General features: G+C 40.2%; 1 protein-coding gene across 1 annotated transcript; it reads right to left on the bottom strand.

The window, feature by feature from the left end:
- Nucleotides 1–1,221: 1,221 nt before the first annotated feature.
- Nucleotides 1,222–19,419, bottom strand: asmt (acetylserotonin O-methyltransferase). Its single transcript, XM_046054070.1, has 8 exons — nucleotides 19,369–19,419; nucleotides 17,972–18,146; nucleotides 17,413–17,542; nucleotides 16,177–16,245; nucleotides 12,752–12,870; nucleotides 7,902–8,042; nucleotides 3,298–3,420; nucleotides 1,222–2,467 (listed from the first exon to the last, which is right to left on the bottom strand). The coding sequence occupies exons 1-8, from the start codon at nucleotides 19,417–19,419 to the stop codon at nucleotides 2,250–2,252; spliced, it is 1,026 nt and encodes a 341-aa protein (XP_045910026.1). The 3' UTR covers nucleotides 1,222–2,249.
- Between the last annotated feature and the right edge of the window lie 516 nt (nucleotides 19,420–19,935).

Here is a 19,935-nt window from a genome sequence, read left to right as displayed (position 1 = left end):
CATTGACGAAAAGCAAGAGGAAACTTACTTGAAAATATACTCTCACAGAATTAGAGCAGATTTTCTACAGGAGTGGGAAAAAAATCTGTGAAGTTTGTTTAAATGCAACCAAATTGTTGTTTCGCATACTGCTTGCAGTTCCCTTCACTGCATAGTTTTAAATGATTCTCCCTGCGGTAATTCTTCGCACAGCTTTTTACATGCTTTTTTAATTTTGATGTCCTGAGCTGCTTTTCTTTTTTTAAATTTGAATGAATGAATAATCAGAAAAATAGTTGGGATACTTTCATCCACAGAAACTTAACTTTTTTTAACCTTTCTCATCAAAGATGTAGAAAAACTTAAAAACCTCGCTCTTATCTAATCTGTTTTTAGTGTGAGAGCGAGGATTAGGAAATACGGGAAAGTTAAGTCAGGTTATAGGGATGATTGAAGATCTGGATTAATTCAAATTTAACCTCGTATTTAATGGCAGTGCTAAGGCGAGTAACAACTTTTTCAACTTTACGATTGCTATTTAACTGAAATAGCGTTTACTTCAAGAGACAAGATAAATTCCTCGAAGGCACCAGTACCCAGCTCCAAGTGGCACACAGTGCTAGTTAACCACCATGACAGTGGTAATACTGCACCGTGTCACTGGGTACCATCCCTGCCTTCGCACAGGTCAGGCTGTCTTCAGCCTCAGGACTTCATTTCCCTTCATTAGGCCGACTTTCTGTGAAGCTGTCCACAAGGATTTGACATCAATTCTAATTTGTTGCACTTTGAAGTCTGATTAATTCACAATTACTGCGAGAAAAAGGAAAAGACGAGGATAGAGGGGGCATTGAGAATGAGTGGGTGGATAGAAAAGAGAGGAAGACGTGAACAGTGACATCACAGTCTTCTGAAGGCAGAGCAGGGTTCAGGCAATACTGGTGTCTAAAGCTGATAATGATCTTTTTCAGCTAAAAAGACAAGGCAACTGATATTTTGAGCAATTATCTTTTGGCAGGCCTGTTTTTTATGCTTCATAAACGACAGTTAGTATTAACGTACATTTCTCAAGGACAACCAGCGTAGTGTTCAGTTCAATTCAATGCTGTTTTCAAGCAAACTGCGTCACAGCAGAGGCGGCGCACAATGACAAGCTGAGTTATAATAAAAGGCTCATATCTGCATTTTGAATACATCCCGTGCACAGAGGAGGATGGGGGTGAAAAGAAAGATGGGCAGGGCCATTGTGAAGAAGATTTATTGAGTCACGTCCATCATTACAAAGAACATGATACAAAGACAGCTTTACTAGGCTGTTAAGAACAGTGAGAGGCGAGGGGGTTCAGACACAGGGCTTAGGATTGAGTGATGAGAACAGATATGTAAAGAAGTTCATCTTCTTAGCAATGAGACAGGAAGCTCACGCTGCATACCATCTAATAGAGGACGACCTTTGCAGTGTATGGCTAATCATTTACAGCAGAATCATACTGGACTGGGGTTAGTCTCTTACTTGATTCTTAAAATTTGAACAGGCTTGGGTACAAAATTACTGCTAAAGTATGCATGTATTTTATTGTTAGGAACATCAGTAGTGTAGTTAGTATATTCATACAGGTTGTTTAAAGAGCAACTTAACACCCGGTTTCAGCTTAAACACACCTGACATTTGAGAGTGACATATAAAGGGATATAAATGAAAGAAAATGAAACATTAACACCACACACATAAGTAGTTAGCTTTACCAATTATTAGGTGCTGTAACAGAAAAATATTGCAAATTGAGTGTAAAGTTAGCAAGCAGAGGTGGTTGCTTTTCTATAGGACTCTGCATTTTCTGTCAGTAAAAGTAATCTTTTCTTTGCAGTTTTTAAGTGGTAAAAATTTCATACCTTGCATTTATTGGAGAATTTTACATTGCGCGAATGTGAAGTTCGATTGGCTGATTGTATTTGATTACTGGCTCAATTAAATGTTTGCAAAACATGTGTTTTAAAGTTGTACACGCACCTGATTCATAAAGAGAGCCACACTGATCTACTTTTTTTACAACTTTTTTGCTGTAATATAATACATTATGTTAGTATGCATCATATCAATGCTGTCTGTGCCATTTTAAAATTTTAGTTAAAGTCACTCAGTCAAAAACACCATCTAGCCTATAGGGCTGCCCAATAGTCAACTAAACCATAGTCATACAGTGTGAGTTTTTTAAGAAACTTCAAATCAGAAGAAATCCCCAAATAGTTGTAAAAAGTTTTTCCACTGTCTATGGCTCTTTGAGTCCCAGCACAGCATCGTGGATCTTCCCAGTGAACCGGTGCTGGATGTTAGTGAAGCCGGCGGCAGCCAGCAGGGCAGCGTACTGAGCAGGTGTCCTCTCTCTGCCCTCTGTCTGTACCAGCATGTTCAGGGAGTAGAGCTGCACTCTCACCGGGCCAGAGCCGTCCTCATGGAGCAACGCCTCCACCAGCAACACAGCGCCTCCTGCAGGATGGACCAAAAGGTCAGCTTTGTTTGTATGTTAGTTCTTTTCTCTGCCTTTTTTTCTCTTTCTTTGTTTCATTCTCTCCTTACAAAAGCCAATGCAAAACTCAGTTTGATGATTACAGAGTTTGCACAGTATGTCAATGGTAGCTTGTTTTTAATGCTGAACTAATTAACAAGACAAACAACCACATTTTATCATTAATTTAATCATTGTGAAAAAGTAATCTGATCATAGTAATCTTCATGTTTATGTTCATGGCAATTGATAAAGCTTCTAATTTTTCATAGAAGATATTGTGATTTCTCAAACACAGGTGTATCTACCATTGTTAATGGCTGCATTGCATTGCAGCAATTGCTGGAAAGGGAACATCATTAATTTTATAAGCAACACCTGTCCCTTTCCTGCTGTAACAAGTCAAAATGTCTGCTGTTGAAAAGGTCAAACTATGTCATGCTACGACAGGTTGAATTCTCTGTCTAGTAAAACCAGGCTTCTCTACTTTATTATTTTGTTTGTTTTTCTTGCTTCCTATAATGCGCACACACACACACACACACACACACACACACACACACACACACACACACACACGTACACACACACACGTACACACACACACACACACAGGCAAAAACACATGAGAGGTTTTTCTGCCTCTTGATAGCGCCTGCTGCTTTTGTGTGTGTGTATCTTTGATCAAAGTCAGAAGGACAGATTTTTCTGGGATCAGCTGCATTGTGGGATACAATCTGCCATCTCATTTCAAGCAGGGGAGAGAAAAAAAAAGTACTCGTGCCTTTCACACATGAACACACACGCAGACCTGGTTTGCAGGCTTTGTAGACTCTGCTGAGTAGCTCTACGCAGCGTTCGTCGGTCCAGTCGTGGAGGATTCTGGCGAGTGTGTAGAGGTCAGCCTCTGGCAGGGGGTCTTTGAAGAAGTCCCCTAAACACACACACACACACACACACTTTCATATGCACAGTTCAAATGTATTGAAAACCTAAGACACTGTTATATTTGATTTTATTATTTCATGTAATTATCAATTCTATTGAAAAACCTTCCAGTAATAAGACAATTAGTGGTTTACATATTCACACAATTAATACAAAGGGGGGATGTTTGTTGTGATCAAATTATGTCAAAAGCATATAACCTAACTACATGCTTCCCAACAGTGGTATCTAGTTAAAGGAAAAAAGACATTTGATTTCAAGTGGATTATTCAGCTTCAGTAGCTAAGACTTAACTACCACACCACTGCTGCTGTTTTTTAACCCTGTATAAAACGTAATAAAATTAGTGTATGTGTGCCTTCTCTCAATTCATTCATGTCCCTGCTGTCTATTATGAAATAAGGCACAGAGAGGTCTCATAAAAAAAAAAAAACACAGAGAGAAAATCAGTGTATCAGTGTTTCCCATGTTACGGCTCCCATTGTGTTCAACACCATCATGTCTTTGAGACCAGAAGGAGAGGCGGGAATTGATTTTGGCTCTGGGTTTTCAAGATCAGAGGCTGCTGTGAACTTTTTTCCCCCACATTAGCTCCTGCGTTAGAGAGCCGACACAACAAATCGTGAGGTATAAATTGACCGTTTTGTTCACAGTATTTTCAGTCAAACAGCAGCAGCTCAGTGAGAGCATGGGGACGCACAGGTGACCGCATCAACAGCATCTTCTTCTGCTTTTATTTTCAGATCAGAGCTGTACTTGATTGTTTTTTTACCTGTACACCTGAATAGTGTGTAAACCTACATACTCTCTACAAATTATTTCCTAAATTACCGGCAATAGAAATAGTTTAGTTGTCAAAAGCTATGTTGGCATAAGCTATAAACTGTGTTACCAAAATTCATAAACATCAACTCAACTTCTTTGGTTAAATAATTACATTATAAATGAAAGAAATATATCCTATATATCTTATATAAAGATGTTTTCTGTCATTTCTTTATGCTTTTGGAAGGAAACAAAGATTCAAATGTTATTCTTCTATTCTTAGCAGACACATACAACACATTTTATCATATATCTTATCAGGGTACGTTTTTAGCAAACTCAAACAGGTGTGAACAGTGCATTTGGTGGGCACTATTTTGAGCAACAGATATGGTGCACTAGTAAATATTTATGGCAGCAGAAAGACCATGCGGATGCCAATTCCCACACATAAGCTGATATTTATAAAAGCTGATATGATAAGGTGGACATGAAATATAAGATGAGAGATGTAACTTTACAGTTAAACATTTTTTGCCAATTTCACTGATTGTGTTGTTATTTTTGCAGTTGACACAGCGTTCTGGAAAATCTCACTTAAAGGCACATTTATGAACTGTAATGTTCATAAATGTCATTATGATTCTTTTCATTTACATTAGAGACATTATTTACCTGTTGATGATATGTCCTGATTTGCCAAGCACTTTGTAAAGTCTGTTTCAATATGACCTTAATAAATTTATCATTGATCATCCTTCTGATGCTTAACAGTGTTAATTGAGATATCACTGCAATGTTGGTTTACAGGTACATTTGATGAATTAGTTGTATGGGCGCTGTAATTAGCCACAGGTGTGTGCAAGGCTGGAGTTGGACAAAAAATTGGCCATTTTTGGCCGAGGCGGCCCACCAAAATCGGTCGGACACCCCTCACCAATAGCCTACACTATCGATCTATTTAGGGGGTCGGATTAGGAGTGTGATGAAACACTGAGGCATAACATTTGCACAAGATTGGTGTGCATGACTACAAGACAAGAATATATTGTAATAAACCTACTACTTCGAAAAAATATTTATAGATGAAATATTTGATAGGGGGGTCTGGGTGTCCTCCCCCAAAAGATTTTTAGCATTGAACACTTAATTTCCTGCATTCTGGAGACATTTTCTGCACCTATTTATGCTGGAAGAGTCTTTATTTTTATAAAGGGAAGGACATAATTCAGGTGGCAGGTGACAATTCACAATATAAAAATATAGGCTAATAAAATATAATGCAGTAATCAGTAGTTTATTATTTGCTTAAGTTACTTTTTGGACAATTCAGAGGTTTCTTTTATATTTACATTGCATTGCAGGTTTTCTTATTGTGCAAATAAACATGTTTTATAGCATTTATATTTGTTAATCAACATTTCTTTATATTTTATTTTATTTTTCAGAACATTTTTAAGAAAGGCTTTCAAAAAGTGGTGGCTACATGTCCCCAAATGACCCTCCTCCCTGCTCCCTGCCTACAGGTTGAGCTACTCCATGCTTACCGCTTCATCTCCACTCTCCTCGTGCTCTCCTCGTGCTCTCTCTCGCACTCGGCCCTTCACGGTCACTTTGTCACTCTGGTTCGCTAACACATGCCTCCTCTTCTGCCTGGCAGGGCCCACCACAGCTCTTCTACTCCTTCAAGTGCCTGTGGCTGCACTATGCGGGGTACTGCAGCTGATGTGGAGGCTACTGCAGACCCGACAGCAGATATCGGCTGCTTTCGCGCATTTTGCAGCAGCCGTCTGAAGAATGTTTTTTTTGGCCCCTAACGCAAGAAACAGAGGGGGTGGGGGCTTGTAGAGATGTGATTGGGCCGGCCCAGTGTCAGTATAGAAAATGACCAAATGGGCAGCTGTCCGTGCTTAATGGGCCGTTTTTTAAAAACAGTTATATAAATAAATAATTTACGTTACACCGGTCCCAAAGGTGCGTCGGCCCACCGACCGTTTGCCCGGTATGCCAGATTACCAGTCCAGCCCTGGCTGTGTGTAAAGCTGCTTTGGTGCTGTTGAAGAACCTTTGTCTTGTTCTTGTCATTGACCCGGTTTAATGAGGTGGAGCCAGTTAAAGGATCGATATGCAAACGGATTTAAGTGCATTTCTACATCCATTTGTGGCTAACTGTGAGAGTGGAGATGAGGCTCATGCATATGTGTCTAGTTCCACAACGATTGATATTCATAAAACAGAGTCAGGTGTCCATGCACATTTAGAAATCTGATGAAAATAATGTGTTTGCATCTTTTTACACAGTTGTAGTCGTGAATCAACACAGAGCTTTATGCATCTGACCCCAGGAGTTAGTGGAATTGAACTACAGTTGCCACGTTCATGGTAATAACGAAACATGTTGCCTAGTGCAACAGTGAGGCTCACTGATGTGTTATAATAGTTTCTAGACAACAGTGGTCTATGGCACAGATGCATAAACGACATCAAGCTTTGGCTACACTGTTAAAACGTGTTAATAGTATCCGTTTATTGTTGGTTTTGGTCTTTTGTGGGGGATTTGTTTACAATAAGAACAATGTCATCACAAGCCTTACAGTGAAAACCCACAGGAAGCAAACAAATCGCGTGACATCGCCTCCACCACTTTTCGCCTCTGCAGCTTCTTCCTCATCGCTGTGGGCGTAAAAGCGCTCGTGAGCTAGCAAGTAGCTTGCTAATTACAACAGGGACCCCAGAAAGTTCAACAATAATCTTTATCTCTACAGAAATAGCAGGTAAAGACTAAACTCACTGGTTTTCCACTGCATTGTTTCTTTGTTTTTCGGCAAAGCTGCAGCGAGCAGGCGAGTTTTTCCCTGAATCAAAATGTTTCAGGGCCTTTTTTTTCACATCCCGCAATTCCTTGTCAAGAGATTTGCTCGTATTCCATTGAAACTGAATGGGGGCTAAAGTTATCATACCTTCAGGGAAAAATCCTCACTACGAGTGGAAAGGTCTCCTAATTCTACCTCTTCTCGCTGCCCAGCAGAAACTTACGGATGAGCCCATAAAAATAAAACGAGCCCATACAGTGGTGTCACATCCCCTCATGCCGCTACTGTTGACAAGCCCACCAGCTCTGCTTATGTGATGTGCATACTGAAGTCCGATCACAAGTCAGAATCCAGATCAGAAAAACGCTTATTATTACCCAGTATAAACCATATACAGTCTATGGTATAAACACAAACGCACATGTTGGATATTATACATTTTTAGAGGAGTCAGTTAAGTTTTTCTAGTGTGTATTTTGACATAGTTCCATTTTTTTTTTTTACAAAGCCTTTTCAAAACTTTGCCCTGGAATGGGGTGGCTGTGGCTCAGGAGGTAGAGCGGGTTGCCCATTACTCAGAAGGTTGGCGGTTCAATCCCAAGCTCCCCCCAGGCTACATGTCGAAGGGCAAGATACTGAACCCCAAATTGCCTCTGGTGAAACTAACATTCACACACATTGATACACTGGCGGAACAGTGTGTGAATGTTAGTTTCTGTTTGAGCACTTAGGCTCAGTGAATGGATGTAGTGTAAAAGCGCTTTGAGTGGTTGAAAAGACTAGAAAGGCGCTATACAAGTCCAGAGCATTTACATAAAGTGTGTGAACTGGCTGTAGGCCTCTTTGATTATAAATGTCAAGTAATTTTGCCCAGCCGTGATGATGTTACCTTCGTGGAAGCTTATCCTCTGGTCGGCCTCTGTGACAAAGTGTTCCCTCGATGTACTCACCACCTTGGGGAGGTCAAAGATCTTCACAGTGCATTCTGGGTAGACCGACGTGCACTGCTTGGCTAATGCCCCACTGCAGCCTGGAGAGAGGAAGAGAGAGAGTGGCACTAAGTTACAGCACAGTGAGTACGCACAACCTTCATTAACAAGGTGGTGCATCACTCACACCCCCCCTGCACACCCAGAGTCACACGAGTCACACGAGTGGAACAGAGGCTTTCAGGTATGTAGCCATTATTTAAATGCATAATTTGTATTCAGTTGTATGTGGCGGCTTTGGGAATATGGTTCATCTAATATTCATGCCAATGAAGCAGACTAAATTGAACCGAATTTAGAGTGGCTGATGCTTTATATAAAGAGAGTGCAGAACTTGCTGTCTAGGAGTCTTCCTAAGCAATCTAATCTAAGAACAGTAAACACACACATGATTTGACTGTTATGTGACTAAAACTGATTTCACCTCACCCTGCATTTGCATATAAACCTTTACATCTTAATGCATTTGAAAATCCTTGTCTTTGGCCATGTTGATTGGTCAGTCATTTCACCACTTGACTGAAATATCTCAACAGCTTTTGAAGGGATTGCCATGAAATTTGGTTCATTAGCCTAATGGTTCCGAGGGATTAAATCCTACTGACTTTGGTGAACCCCTTATTTTTCCCCTAGCGCCACCATGAGGTTGACATTTTTTGTGTTTAATTGCGATATCTCAACAGGCACTGATTGAAAGTACAGGCATCTAAGGTCCCCAGAGGAGGAATTCTATTTGCTGGCATTAGATGTGTGCGCATGTTAGCATGCCGACATTAGCATTTGTTAGGCCTCAGAGAGCTGCAAGTATGGCCATAGACTCTTAGTCCTGTTCTGCTTACTGTCGTCAAAGACAGAACTGTAAGTCTTTGTAGGGCAGTGGTCAGACCAGACCTAATGATTTAAGTGGAAAATAAGGAAATTAAATGAGCATACGGACACACACACACACACATAAATGAGGACGGAATCAATGATTTACTGTGAAAATATGAATATTTCAACTTGATGCTTTGACAGCATTATTATCAATGTTCATGCTTCATAAAGCAACCTGAATTTAAAACAGAAAGAGTGAGAGAGAATGTGTATGACACAGATGGAGAGAGAAAGAGATAGATGAAGGGTGTATGAATGGGATAGAGTGATGGGAAGGCAGTGAGGTGGAACAGGATCAAAGGATCTCACTTTGACCGACCTACAAAGCCAACCAGACCTAGGTGTGAGTTTGTGTACAGGGCAAACTGTCATGCCCTGAAGTGCCTTCGTCCTAACGTGACCTGCTGCTAATGTATCAGTCTGTATTCTTACAAGGGTTTGTCTTTATCACACACACACACGCACGCGCACACACACGCACACACCTATGGCACACACTTTATGTTTCCAGGATTCCAAGTTTTGCAACACACACACTTTAGCTCTCACATCAAACAGGGGTCAGCCGAGGAGAAAAATCAAAGAGCAGCGAGGAGGAGAAAAACCAAAAACAATACAGTGTACAAGACCCCAAGCTAACCTGGCTGCCTCAGTTTGTTAATAAAATCCTTTGATGGGTGTTTGTGATTATTTATTTTATCTGTCTGTTAGCTGACACACATTTATTTGTGCATGTATGGGACCATTTAATTAAAAATCAAAAAACTTCCTCACATATAAGTATGCTTTGTCCTGGATAAATCTCTTAGAATACTGGTTGTGTAGGCTCTCCATCTGTAATGTGTCAGCAACTGGATACTGGTGACACCGTCTGCATCCAGCTGATTCAACTGTGTGGAGGAACCACTGAAGAGGAACTCCACTGACTTTACACATTAAAGTCAGTTTACCTACAATGGGGAGTATTCCTCAGCCTGTGAAAAAGTTGTATAATGTACGTCTGTGACTGTGGAGGAGCTTTTTCAAGTCTCAGAAGATGTAATCAAGGTTATCCAGGCTTGGGCCTGAGACATCAAATTTATAACAAAAGCCTGCATTACAAACTGGGAGGACTACTACTTGGGTCTAAGGACAGAGGGTGTTGTGTGCTATAAAAATAACAAAAGCTTCTTGAGGGAAATTTGTGATTTGTGACATTGTATATATAAATCATATTGACTTGACTTGAAATTGACTAGTATGTTTTGGTATTTCTGAGTGTTTGAACTATATTTAAACCGCTGTAATGCCACACAGAACCTGAACACGCCCTCATTGTCAGAATAAGTGACAGATCTTTGATACTTTGATACAAGCTGTTTAAAACTAGACAGAAAAAAACCCCTATCCATCCTATGTCAGTTAGATTTTCTGATGCTGTTGAAATGCATTCACATCAGTTATGTCTGTAAACAGGAGTAAAAATAGATAGATCAATATTTTAGTAAAGAGACTATTCTATCTATACTTTCTATATGTATATCCACTTATATATCTTTTCTATACTATCCGTACTATAAACTTTCAGTACTTGAATAGGCCTACCGCTTTCCATGACTGTGTATATTATTGGAGCAGATGGTTGTTTACATTGAAAAAAAAAAAAACATAATTCTTCAGAAACTATGAATATGATTTCCTTAGAGTTACAGTAACCTTTAAGTTGATTATTCATTTTTAAACAAAAAATACAGTTCAAATGTGTGTTAAATGTCACATTAAAATAAATCAAGGTGAAGGGCTTCCCACAGACAGCCGGCATGAAACAAACCACCGTTCTCATATAAATGATAAAGACTTTTGGACTCATGCTGGCTGATACCTGATTTTGGATTAAAGTCAGCTAGTTGGCAGAAAGTTGGAGAGACAGAGAGACAGACAGCATCTGAGCAGCAGGTGTGTACAGACACAACAGATGCTGTGTGAGAGACAAAATCTTCATGGGGCACAGCAGACACCCCCTTCATGCTCCTGCTGTCCACAAGTTTTGGTGCTGCACCTTAATGCATAAACATGAACACACAACCCCATGGTGAGAAAGACACAGAGGAGAGGGAAGAAAAGACTGTCTGGGACATGCATCTGTGTCTACACTAGTGAGTGTGTGTGTGTGTGTGTGTGTGTGAGGATGTGTGCGCTTTTAGTAGCTTCACAGCTCCCCTGTGTGGTCAGCTGAGGTGTCACACACAGGATATGGCAACCAACGGGTGTTAACTAGTGCTGGTGCAACAATGCTGTTTCTTTGCCTGACTGAGCCTGAACGTTTAAGTTTTGAAATTATTAAAACAGAAAACTGAAGACTCATTTGCGAGATGTTTTTTTGTGGCTTTCTTTTTCTTGATAAATGTTTTACCCATTTCAACGTTAAACTAAAAGACATTCAGTCAGGGTCAAAGTGTCTGTTCAATGCCCATATTTCAACCACTAATCTGATTTAACACAGATTAAAATATTGTTTTTTAATGGAAAATGCACTGGATCATGAGTTTGAGTATATTCTTGAATGTGGACAGAGTCACAGAAATTATTTAATGTTAAAATTTTCACCTACTATTTTTGACTGATTCATAAGTACATGAGTGGAGACAACATATGGCTCTCACTTCAGTTAAGGACACTAGATAAAAGAACTGGCAACATCTCTCAGACAAAAGCTTTTCTCCCTCTTATTCATATCATGATATTTTCATCAAAAGATTCTTCTTTTTTATCATTTTTTTTCTCCATCCTTTTTCTTTTTGATCCTGTTCCTAGCTTGTTCCTCTGCATTTCGTTGAAAGCCCTGGCCTCACACTGTGGAGTTCATGTCGTGTTCATCTTATTTTTTTCTCGCTGTTTTATCCTGGTGCCCTTTGCTCTCTGTGTAAACCATTTTGTAAGAAACCTGATGTTCAAAAGCGCTTTAAAAATAAATCTGATTTGGCAAAGAAGAACACAGAGGAGATCAGTTGAGGAAGCTACCTTTTCCCTTTTACGGTATGTCTCCAAAGAAGACTGACTGGGCTGCAATATCCTGCTTCACATTCATACATTTTACATTCTGCTGTTCAGTTCAACCAGTCTGCTAAAGAAAAACCTGTGATAGGGTGTTAACATCAGGATCCATCTCTACATTAATGCAGACAAATTGCCATTTCCAGATACATACAGTTAACAAATAAATAGATGTTGTGACAGACATGGCTGGATACTTCACTTGGTCTCAACCGTTGTTCTGTTGCCTCCAAGTCTCTGTGGACACTTTGTTTTCAGTGTAGGAGAGCACACAGCTCAAGTGTTTTTATTTACTTTCTTAGGTTCATGTTACATGATAGCTATGGCTAACAATGATTCCCGGACCATTACAATATTCAATCAAATTACTATCAGAAGTCAGTGAAGAAACCTGAGAGTTGACCGTGAAAGAGAGTTTGCTTCACAGCATTGCTGCCATGTGGGTGTACTCATCTGTGTTTGGACCCATCAGCAAGCGTTTTTTTCTGCAAATTCTGCAAATTTATCCAACCCACAAGCGTAATGGGACATGACTCCACTGGAACCAGGACATCTTAATTATTTTAGGTGCGTTAACAGTTCTAATATACAGTAGCAGGTAACTGTGAGGGTTAGGGATTTATATAATTAAAACATCTGGACTGTGGGACTCACATTTAATTCACCTATCATCAGTTAATGATTCTGGTAGACTTTTGTTTAGTAGTTATTTAAAAAAATGTTCATGTGTTTGTACATTTGTTCAGCTCTGAAGGAAAAAACATGATTTTAACATCCTTAATGACATTTTTCTAACAGATGTTTGTACTTGGCACACACACACACACACACACAAACTTACCTCCAACGTCACAGATGACCTTGAAAGGCGAAAGGTCGAAAGCTGTAACCACGTCTTTACCACAGATGTTCCAAATGGAGTTCATTAACTGCATAAACTTCACCATCTCCTCATCAGACCTACACACACACACACGCGCACGCGCGCACACACACACACACACACACAAAACAGTTAGTCATCTCAGTACTACTCTTTCACTTAGGCTTCACTGCACTGAGGTAAAACTTTATTCATGGGGCTGCTCTAGAAACACACACACACACACACAGTGCCTCTCCTCATCTACAAAGTTTCTCCCAGTGGCGAAACAGTGTGCGTGTGCGTGTGCGTGTGCGTGTGCGTGTGTGTGTGAGAGAGAGAGAGAGAGAGAGGGTGCAGCAGAATAGAATAGGTTGTGGTGACTGCTGCTGCTCTGAGGAATCTCCACCTCATCACCCAGCACTCTACCCCGCCACAGGGCTACACACACACACACACACACACACACACACACACACACACACACACACACGCTCTGTTCTGTAACACTATAAATTTATTTGTCCAAACGTCACTGTAGCAATGTGATCGGCCACCTGACACATTCACCAACTTCAGACGACACAGTGACCTCAAGAAGAACTTTGAAAGTGACTCATTGCTGCGGCTTCAGACTCTGATTACATTGGATGTGAAAAGACGACGTGACTGTGAGGCCAAACTGCAGACTGTCAGCTTTAATTTGAGGACATTTTAAACATAAGTTATCGAATGCCCCCCAACAGTAACATCTGCAGCCCTTTTTGTCCCTGATTGGGTACATTTACATGTCATCCTGTCTCCAATCATTCCGAGGAAAAGATCTCTGTCCATGTAATCGTCATTATAACATCACCGTGGCTTATGACCTGTCTGCTCTCTGCACAGACATGCCTTATACTCCTCAACATCCCCGCAGGTCTGTGTCATATCTGTCAGAGTTCTGGTTCATGGCTGCCTGATCACTGTTGTGTGTTTTACCACTGTCTTGTTGCTTTAGGATCTCCATCTTAGCAGCAATAGAAGAAGGAAAAGCTCAGTTATTATAGTATCAGTTAAAGTACGGTCCCGTTTGACTTGACTTTGTCATGCTTTCACCGCTACCAAAATGGAGATTGTTACACCAATAATAATATTGTATGTTTGTGACTACTGCGAGCTGTGTCCTAATTCCACACTACGCACTAATTCCCCTCCTGATTTTTGCGTAGGTATGTAATGGTTCACTCAGGAAAAAATGAAAAAGTTAACTATTTTCAAAAAGTGTTTATGCTAAATTTACTTGATTTTTAAATGTGTGGATGCTATTGTCCCACTGTCACGACGTTGGATTTGAGTGTGGTGTTTTTCTGTGTCCATTCCTGTTTTATTCGATATACTGAGGTGTGCCTCATAAATATATAGTGACCTCAGTTGTGTTCAGTCTTTGTTGCGTCATAGTCTAATGTTGAGTGTTCTGCCTTGAGTTTTCCCCTGGACTTACGGATTGTTCCTTTGGGTTTGGATTGCCTTGCCTTTGCTGGTTTTACTGTGTTGGAATACCTTGTCTTTAAGTTGGACTTCCTTTTAAGTTGACTGTTATCATTTAAATAAACTTATCCAGCCCTGCTAGTGTCTGCATTTTGGGTTCACGCTCAGTTTGTCGGCCGTTGCAACTCAGAATATCTACACTTGAAGGAACATCTTGGAGAACAAGAAATAATGGATTAAATTAGAATTACAAATTGCTTTCTCTTTGTTTACTTTTGTTTGTAGCGTAAAATAACAATCCCAATGAAATCTGGTGCAGGTTATGCATTAAATTCATCTCAGTGTCCTTTGGCTCAGATGTGTCCTCTTTCACTGTTTTCTTTATTGGTACTACTACAGGAAGGTGCAGAAAAGTTGAACATATTCAGATTCTAAGTAGTAGGCTGTGAAACCTTTGGGCACATCTACAGGGTTTGGACAAAATCATAAGTACTCACCCAGTAGGGTTGAAACCTATTATGTAATATCTTGTATATTTTTGAAATCTCAAAACCTCTCAAAATCCTTGCTGTCTTGTTAGTCTTCTCTCCAAATCTTTTCTGCTTTCTCGAGTGTAGAATTCAAGCTGTAGACGGGACTTGGCTGTAAATTATTCAGGTGCAGTACGTGGCTGGTTAAATGGCGATGGGTAAACAGAAGTCTGACTCATCCAGCCAGCTTTGAATCATCCAGCTCCTGCTACAGTGCTCCAGGAATGCAGTGAATGACTTCAGTGGTTGTTTCCCCTTGCTAATTTACCCACAGTATTCACAGGGGAAATCAGCGGGGACAAACAACTGCTACTCCACATTAAATCAATTGTGCGCAGGTGTTGACATTTTTCTAGTAGGGCATTTTCATTTTCAATCAATTAAAGCTGAATTCCAAATTCATCTGCACATGAGTGTATTTATGTGTGCATGATTCGTTTTCTGCATATTCTCATTTTGCAAGCCTTTTTTTTTTAACGAGGCAGTTTTTGTGAGATCATTGTAAGGGCATAAAATTGTTTTCTTCTTACACTTATAATCTTTTATGCATCATCAGCTACTATTCAAAAGGATATGAGAACAAAAATTACAAATATAAAGACAAATCCATAGAGAATACAACTAATGCGCAAGTTACAACAACCAGCCACATACAGAAACATCAATTGCATGATATGTAAAAATCCAAGGGTGGCAAAATGCCTGGTAGTTTACATGCAATATATATAATAATATAATTATTATTATAATAATGGAAATGTGTATTTTAAGATCTGTTTCATCTTCCATTTGTGTACATCAGACATTCTTCCATCAAAGTACAATGGTTTGGCAAATCATGTCTTGATGAGGAAAAGAAGGGAGGATGTTTTTTTAGCAAGTTACTGCGCTGAGTTTCAGTTTTGACGGTCTCTCTTCCTTTGGGACTGGCAGGGTTTTACAGTACACGGCCTCAGGCAGGCCGATCAAAATCTATTAGTGAACAAAGTGTGAAACTTTTAGCGTGTGACCCCTGAAAACTGCTGACCGGCAGATCAGTGATGCGTTAAAACTGTGGGCCCTAGATACTATAAACACACGAGACCTCAAGGACAATGGTGGATACATTCTCTCTCTCTCTATTGTTCACACTCTCTCTGCTCCAAGCTTCTTCCTCACATCACTGCTCACACCCTCTCTCTCTCTCTCTCACACACACACACACACACACACACACACACACACACACAAACACACACACATATCCCCTGCCTCCTAATAAATCCCACAAGTCTGTTTTTTTAGGGCAAAGGGAGAAGAGAATGACAGACAGGCTTGCGATGGAGAGACAGGGGTGGAATATAAATGAGCAAGGATGAGTGTTTGATCTGTCTTTGTGTGTGTTCAACAGAAACAGCTTCTTACCTGTAGACAGCTTGAAACAGGTCTTGGGAGCTGACTCCAAAAGCCTTTTCATACTGGTTTTTTCCCTCTCTAGAACAAGGCAAAGAGAGAAATATTTATGTGAGAATCAAATTACATAGTGGCATATACAAGTGTTGGGTATTTGTGACTTATTTGATGATTTTTCAGTTGTTATATTTGTTACAACATGGGGGATCTGGGCATTGATTGTCTCAGTGCTTAAAATCTGCTTCAGCTTCATCTCGTCACAGGTAAAGCCAGTTAAAATCAATGTGTGTGTTGACGTGAATTCACCATCATGTTCTGTCTATCTGAGGTAAATTCACATGTTTTTATTGCACACTCCCACGCAAAAGCATTAGTCAGTTAGCTCAAGATGCCTTTATGCTTTAGGTCACTTCTATCTGTTTTCAGTGTTCCTCACAGATGGACTTGTCAACCACAGTGAATCCAGTCACGCTGTCTGAGAGCTGCCGGCGGTCCTCCCTCAGACATATCAATGAGACTGAAATCCATCTTGAGACACTGTTCAAACAGAAAAGGAGGACGGGAATCCTCATCCTTAGGCTACATATCAAACCTGCACTTCTCACAGCACCTCAGCGTTGTACATTATTTACTATAGTATTGTCTTTGTTAACCTTGACCTATTTTTGAAAGCACTTGTGACAGGTTCGTCTCCCCAAGCAGCATTTTGTATCCTCAAGTTTTATTTTTAAATGATTATATTATTAAAAGCGTCATTTAAAAGGTATACCTGGATATCACAACACAAACTGTATGGCCCTGTACCCCAACAAGAGGGAGCACAGACAGTTTGGGAACATGAGGGAAAAACAAATTCTATGAAATCCCATCAATGTAGTGAGGTAAAGTTTTATAAAAGGTAATATAAGTGTTGAAAATTTGAAAATACTCTATTAACTGGTGAATAACTCTTGTAACTGTCAATTATTTCAATTTCAATTATCAATTCATTTTCATCCATCAAGAAAAAAACATTTTTATTCCATTGTAAATGGCATAAACACTGAACATCTTTGGGTTTTGGACTTTTAGTTGCACATAACCTTGTGCTTAGCGGGGAAAAAATCTGTAGCTCCCTTCTGACATTGCAGGGATGCTGGGAAAATGTATCAAACACAATGAAAAAAAATGAAAATGGCATAAACTCTCTCTACTGTGAAATTGTGTCCAGATGGCAGGCAGGGATGTGGCCGCGCTCAGTGTACTGACCTGACAGCATCGGTCAGATAGTGCCAGCAGAGGTAGATGGTTCTGGAGCTGTACTGGATGGACTGGTAGAGGGATGAAGGGCTGGAGCGGGTCAGGTAGACGCTGGACTGCTCTGTGTTACTGTAAAACACTGGAACGGGAGGTGGGAGAGGTGGAGGGAGAGAGACAGAGCGATGGATCACTGCAGGTGTTAAGACAAAGTTTGATCTGTGATGTCTATGTGGGAGACAGAGACAGGCAGACAGGACAGAGACAAGGAAAGGTGTGCAGGTAGGTGGTGGTGCAGCAATTGGCAATGTTGAATGTCTGGTGATATGACAAATGGACAAAGATTTAATTAAAAATAACAATAAAGTTTAATTTTTTTTGCTAAATTGTTTATCTTATTTCACACATTCATATGCTTCATAATCCTAAATCATTATGTAGCATTGTAACACTTTTACATAAATGAGAATGATGATTAAACCATTACTATCACTGCTCAGCTTATTTAGAGGAACAAGTTGTTTGACTATTAATGAGGTATTACATTATTGTTTTACGTGTGTGTGCTGACCTTGTCCGTTGTCCTGGTGTGTGTTCAGGAGCTGCAGGCCGGTGCATGCAGCCAGCAGTCTCTGAGTGCCGTCCAGACTGGCCCCAACCGCCTGACTGATCTCCTCTGCAGACAGGGGGCGCTCCGCACCCAGCAACACATCAAACACACCCAGCTCGCAGGAGGAGAAAATTGTCTGGGTCAAGGGGCGGCAAAACATAGCAGAATAGATTAGAATAGAGATCACATATGTCCAGAATGCTGCGCACTGTCTGCAGTACCGACTGAATAACGTATCTGATCAATTGGATAAATAGTCATAGATAGCACCATATATTTACACTAAGTAGGATAGCACTATAATGATGCTTCAAAGTTATTTCAGACCAATATTATCCATGTGTCCATTGTAGATCATTGGTTGTGGTGCTTCAGCATCACACTAGTTGACTATCATGTATAGCAACGGAATAAAAAGGCTTTTTAAAGAAAGAGCCTCTCAAAGGTCACATTAGCAAAACATATGCTGAAGTATTCTGTTGATGTATTTATGGACTTCTGCACACTCTGCATATGTTACATTATTTCGGCTTTACACCATCTGATGTATTCATTTACTATCCTAGTTTTCATGTCTGTCTTCTTTCAGGGTTTGCATTATGCAACAATTTGTTTAATGGATCTTTCAATTAAAGAATGTTGGAGCCTTGTTTTAATTAAAGCTGCATTGTCTAGTATCTATTATAGTGTACCTGTGATGTGCTAGTAAATAAAAAGTGTGGTACTGCCCTGCAGTGGGTGACAAGGCAACAAATAGAACCAAAAAAAATTGTTTATATCAATTTTGTTTCTGTTAAGCGACTTAGGGCTGCAATTAACGATAATTTTCATTATTTATTAATCTCCCAATTATTTTCTCAATTAATTGCTCAATCTATAAGATCTGGAACCCCCCCCCCCCCCCCCCCCCCCCCCCCCCCCCCCCCCACACACACACACACACACACACACACACACACACAAACACAATATCACAATATTCAGCATAAATAATAAGAGTATAAAAACAGATTATTCTGATGGCATGCAACAAATGTTACAAAATAATCTTTTTTTCCAAAGATATCCAGCAGAAAATCTCACATTTGAAAAGGTGGAACTTGGCATTGCTTTTGGCATTTGCTTGAAAAAAAAAATCTGTTCATTGACTAATTAGTTAGTCGACTAATCATTTTAGTAAATTTTTCTCTTGAGGCATTAATATGTTTCATGCTATTACAGTATCATCAGGAATGCTATTGAATCAGTTAACCATCGAGCTGCGGAGAGGTAACTATTGTGTGAACACCTTTAAACTAAAGATAAGGTGCAATTTATGGGACCCATGAAGGTGAGTGTATACTACATGTGTATGTTACCTTGGAGATGAGGAATCCTTCCATATACTCCAGTATCTTACTGGGATACATGTCTGCAGTGGGTGTCCCCTCAGGTGAACCCTTCTCTTGACTTTCAGCCATGGCCACAGTTTTGACAGGAGTCCCTGAAAATGTAGTCCTACTCGAAGCACTCCTGCATGCAAAGTGTGCTTCCCTGCTGGTTTTTTCTGCTCTGGAGACACTTGAACAGGTATATGAGAGGCAGCAAAGACAGAACCAGATTAAAGCTACAGAAAGTGCCCACCCAGCAGCAGCAGCAGCAGCAGTGGGCAAAGCTGATTACAGCCAGATAACCCAGATTAGATCAGGGGCTCAGTCTGCATTGGACAAAGAAACAACTCTGTGGCAATACACTGCCGCCTTGTTCATTATCACTAACTCGGATGGAGACTTTCACATTCCAGACCTGTTTCCCACAGCTTTCATGACCCCAAAAATATGATCAACACTTCTGGAATACAAAAGCTTTGAGGGGGAAATTGTGTTTTATGAAAGATGTGCTCCCCTTGTCTTCTCCACATGGCCCGATTGCACTTACGCTGAGAG

This window comes from Micropterus dolomieu, linkage group LG07, assembly GCF_021292245.1.
Source record: "Micropterus dolomieu isolate WLL.071019.BEF.003 ecotype Adirondacks linkage group LG07, ASM2129224v1, whole genome shotgun sequence".
Lineage (NCBI taxonomy): Eukaryota > Metazoa > Chordata > Actinopteri > Centrarchiformes > Centrarchidae > Micropterus > Micropterus dolomieu.
Note: the sequence above shows the minus strand (reverse complement) of the source record. Positions and strands in the feature narration are given on the sequence as shown.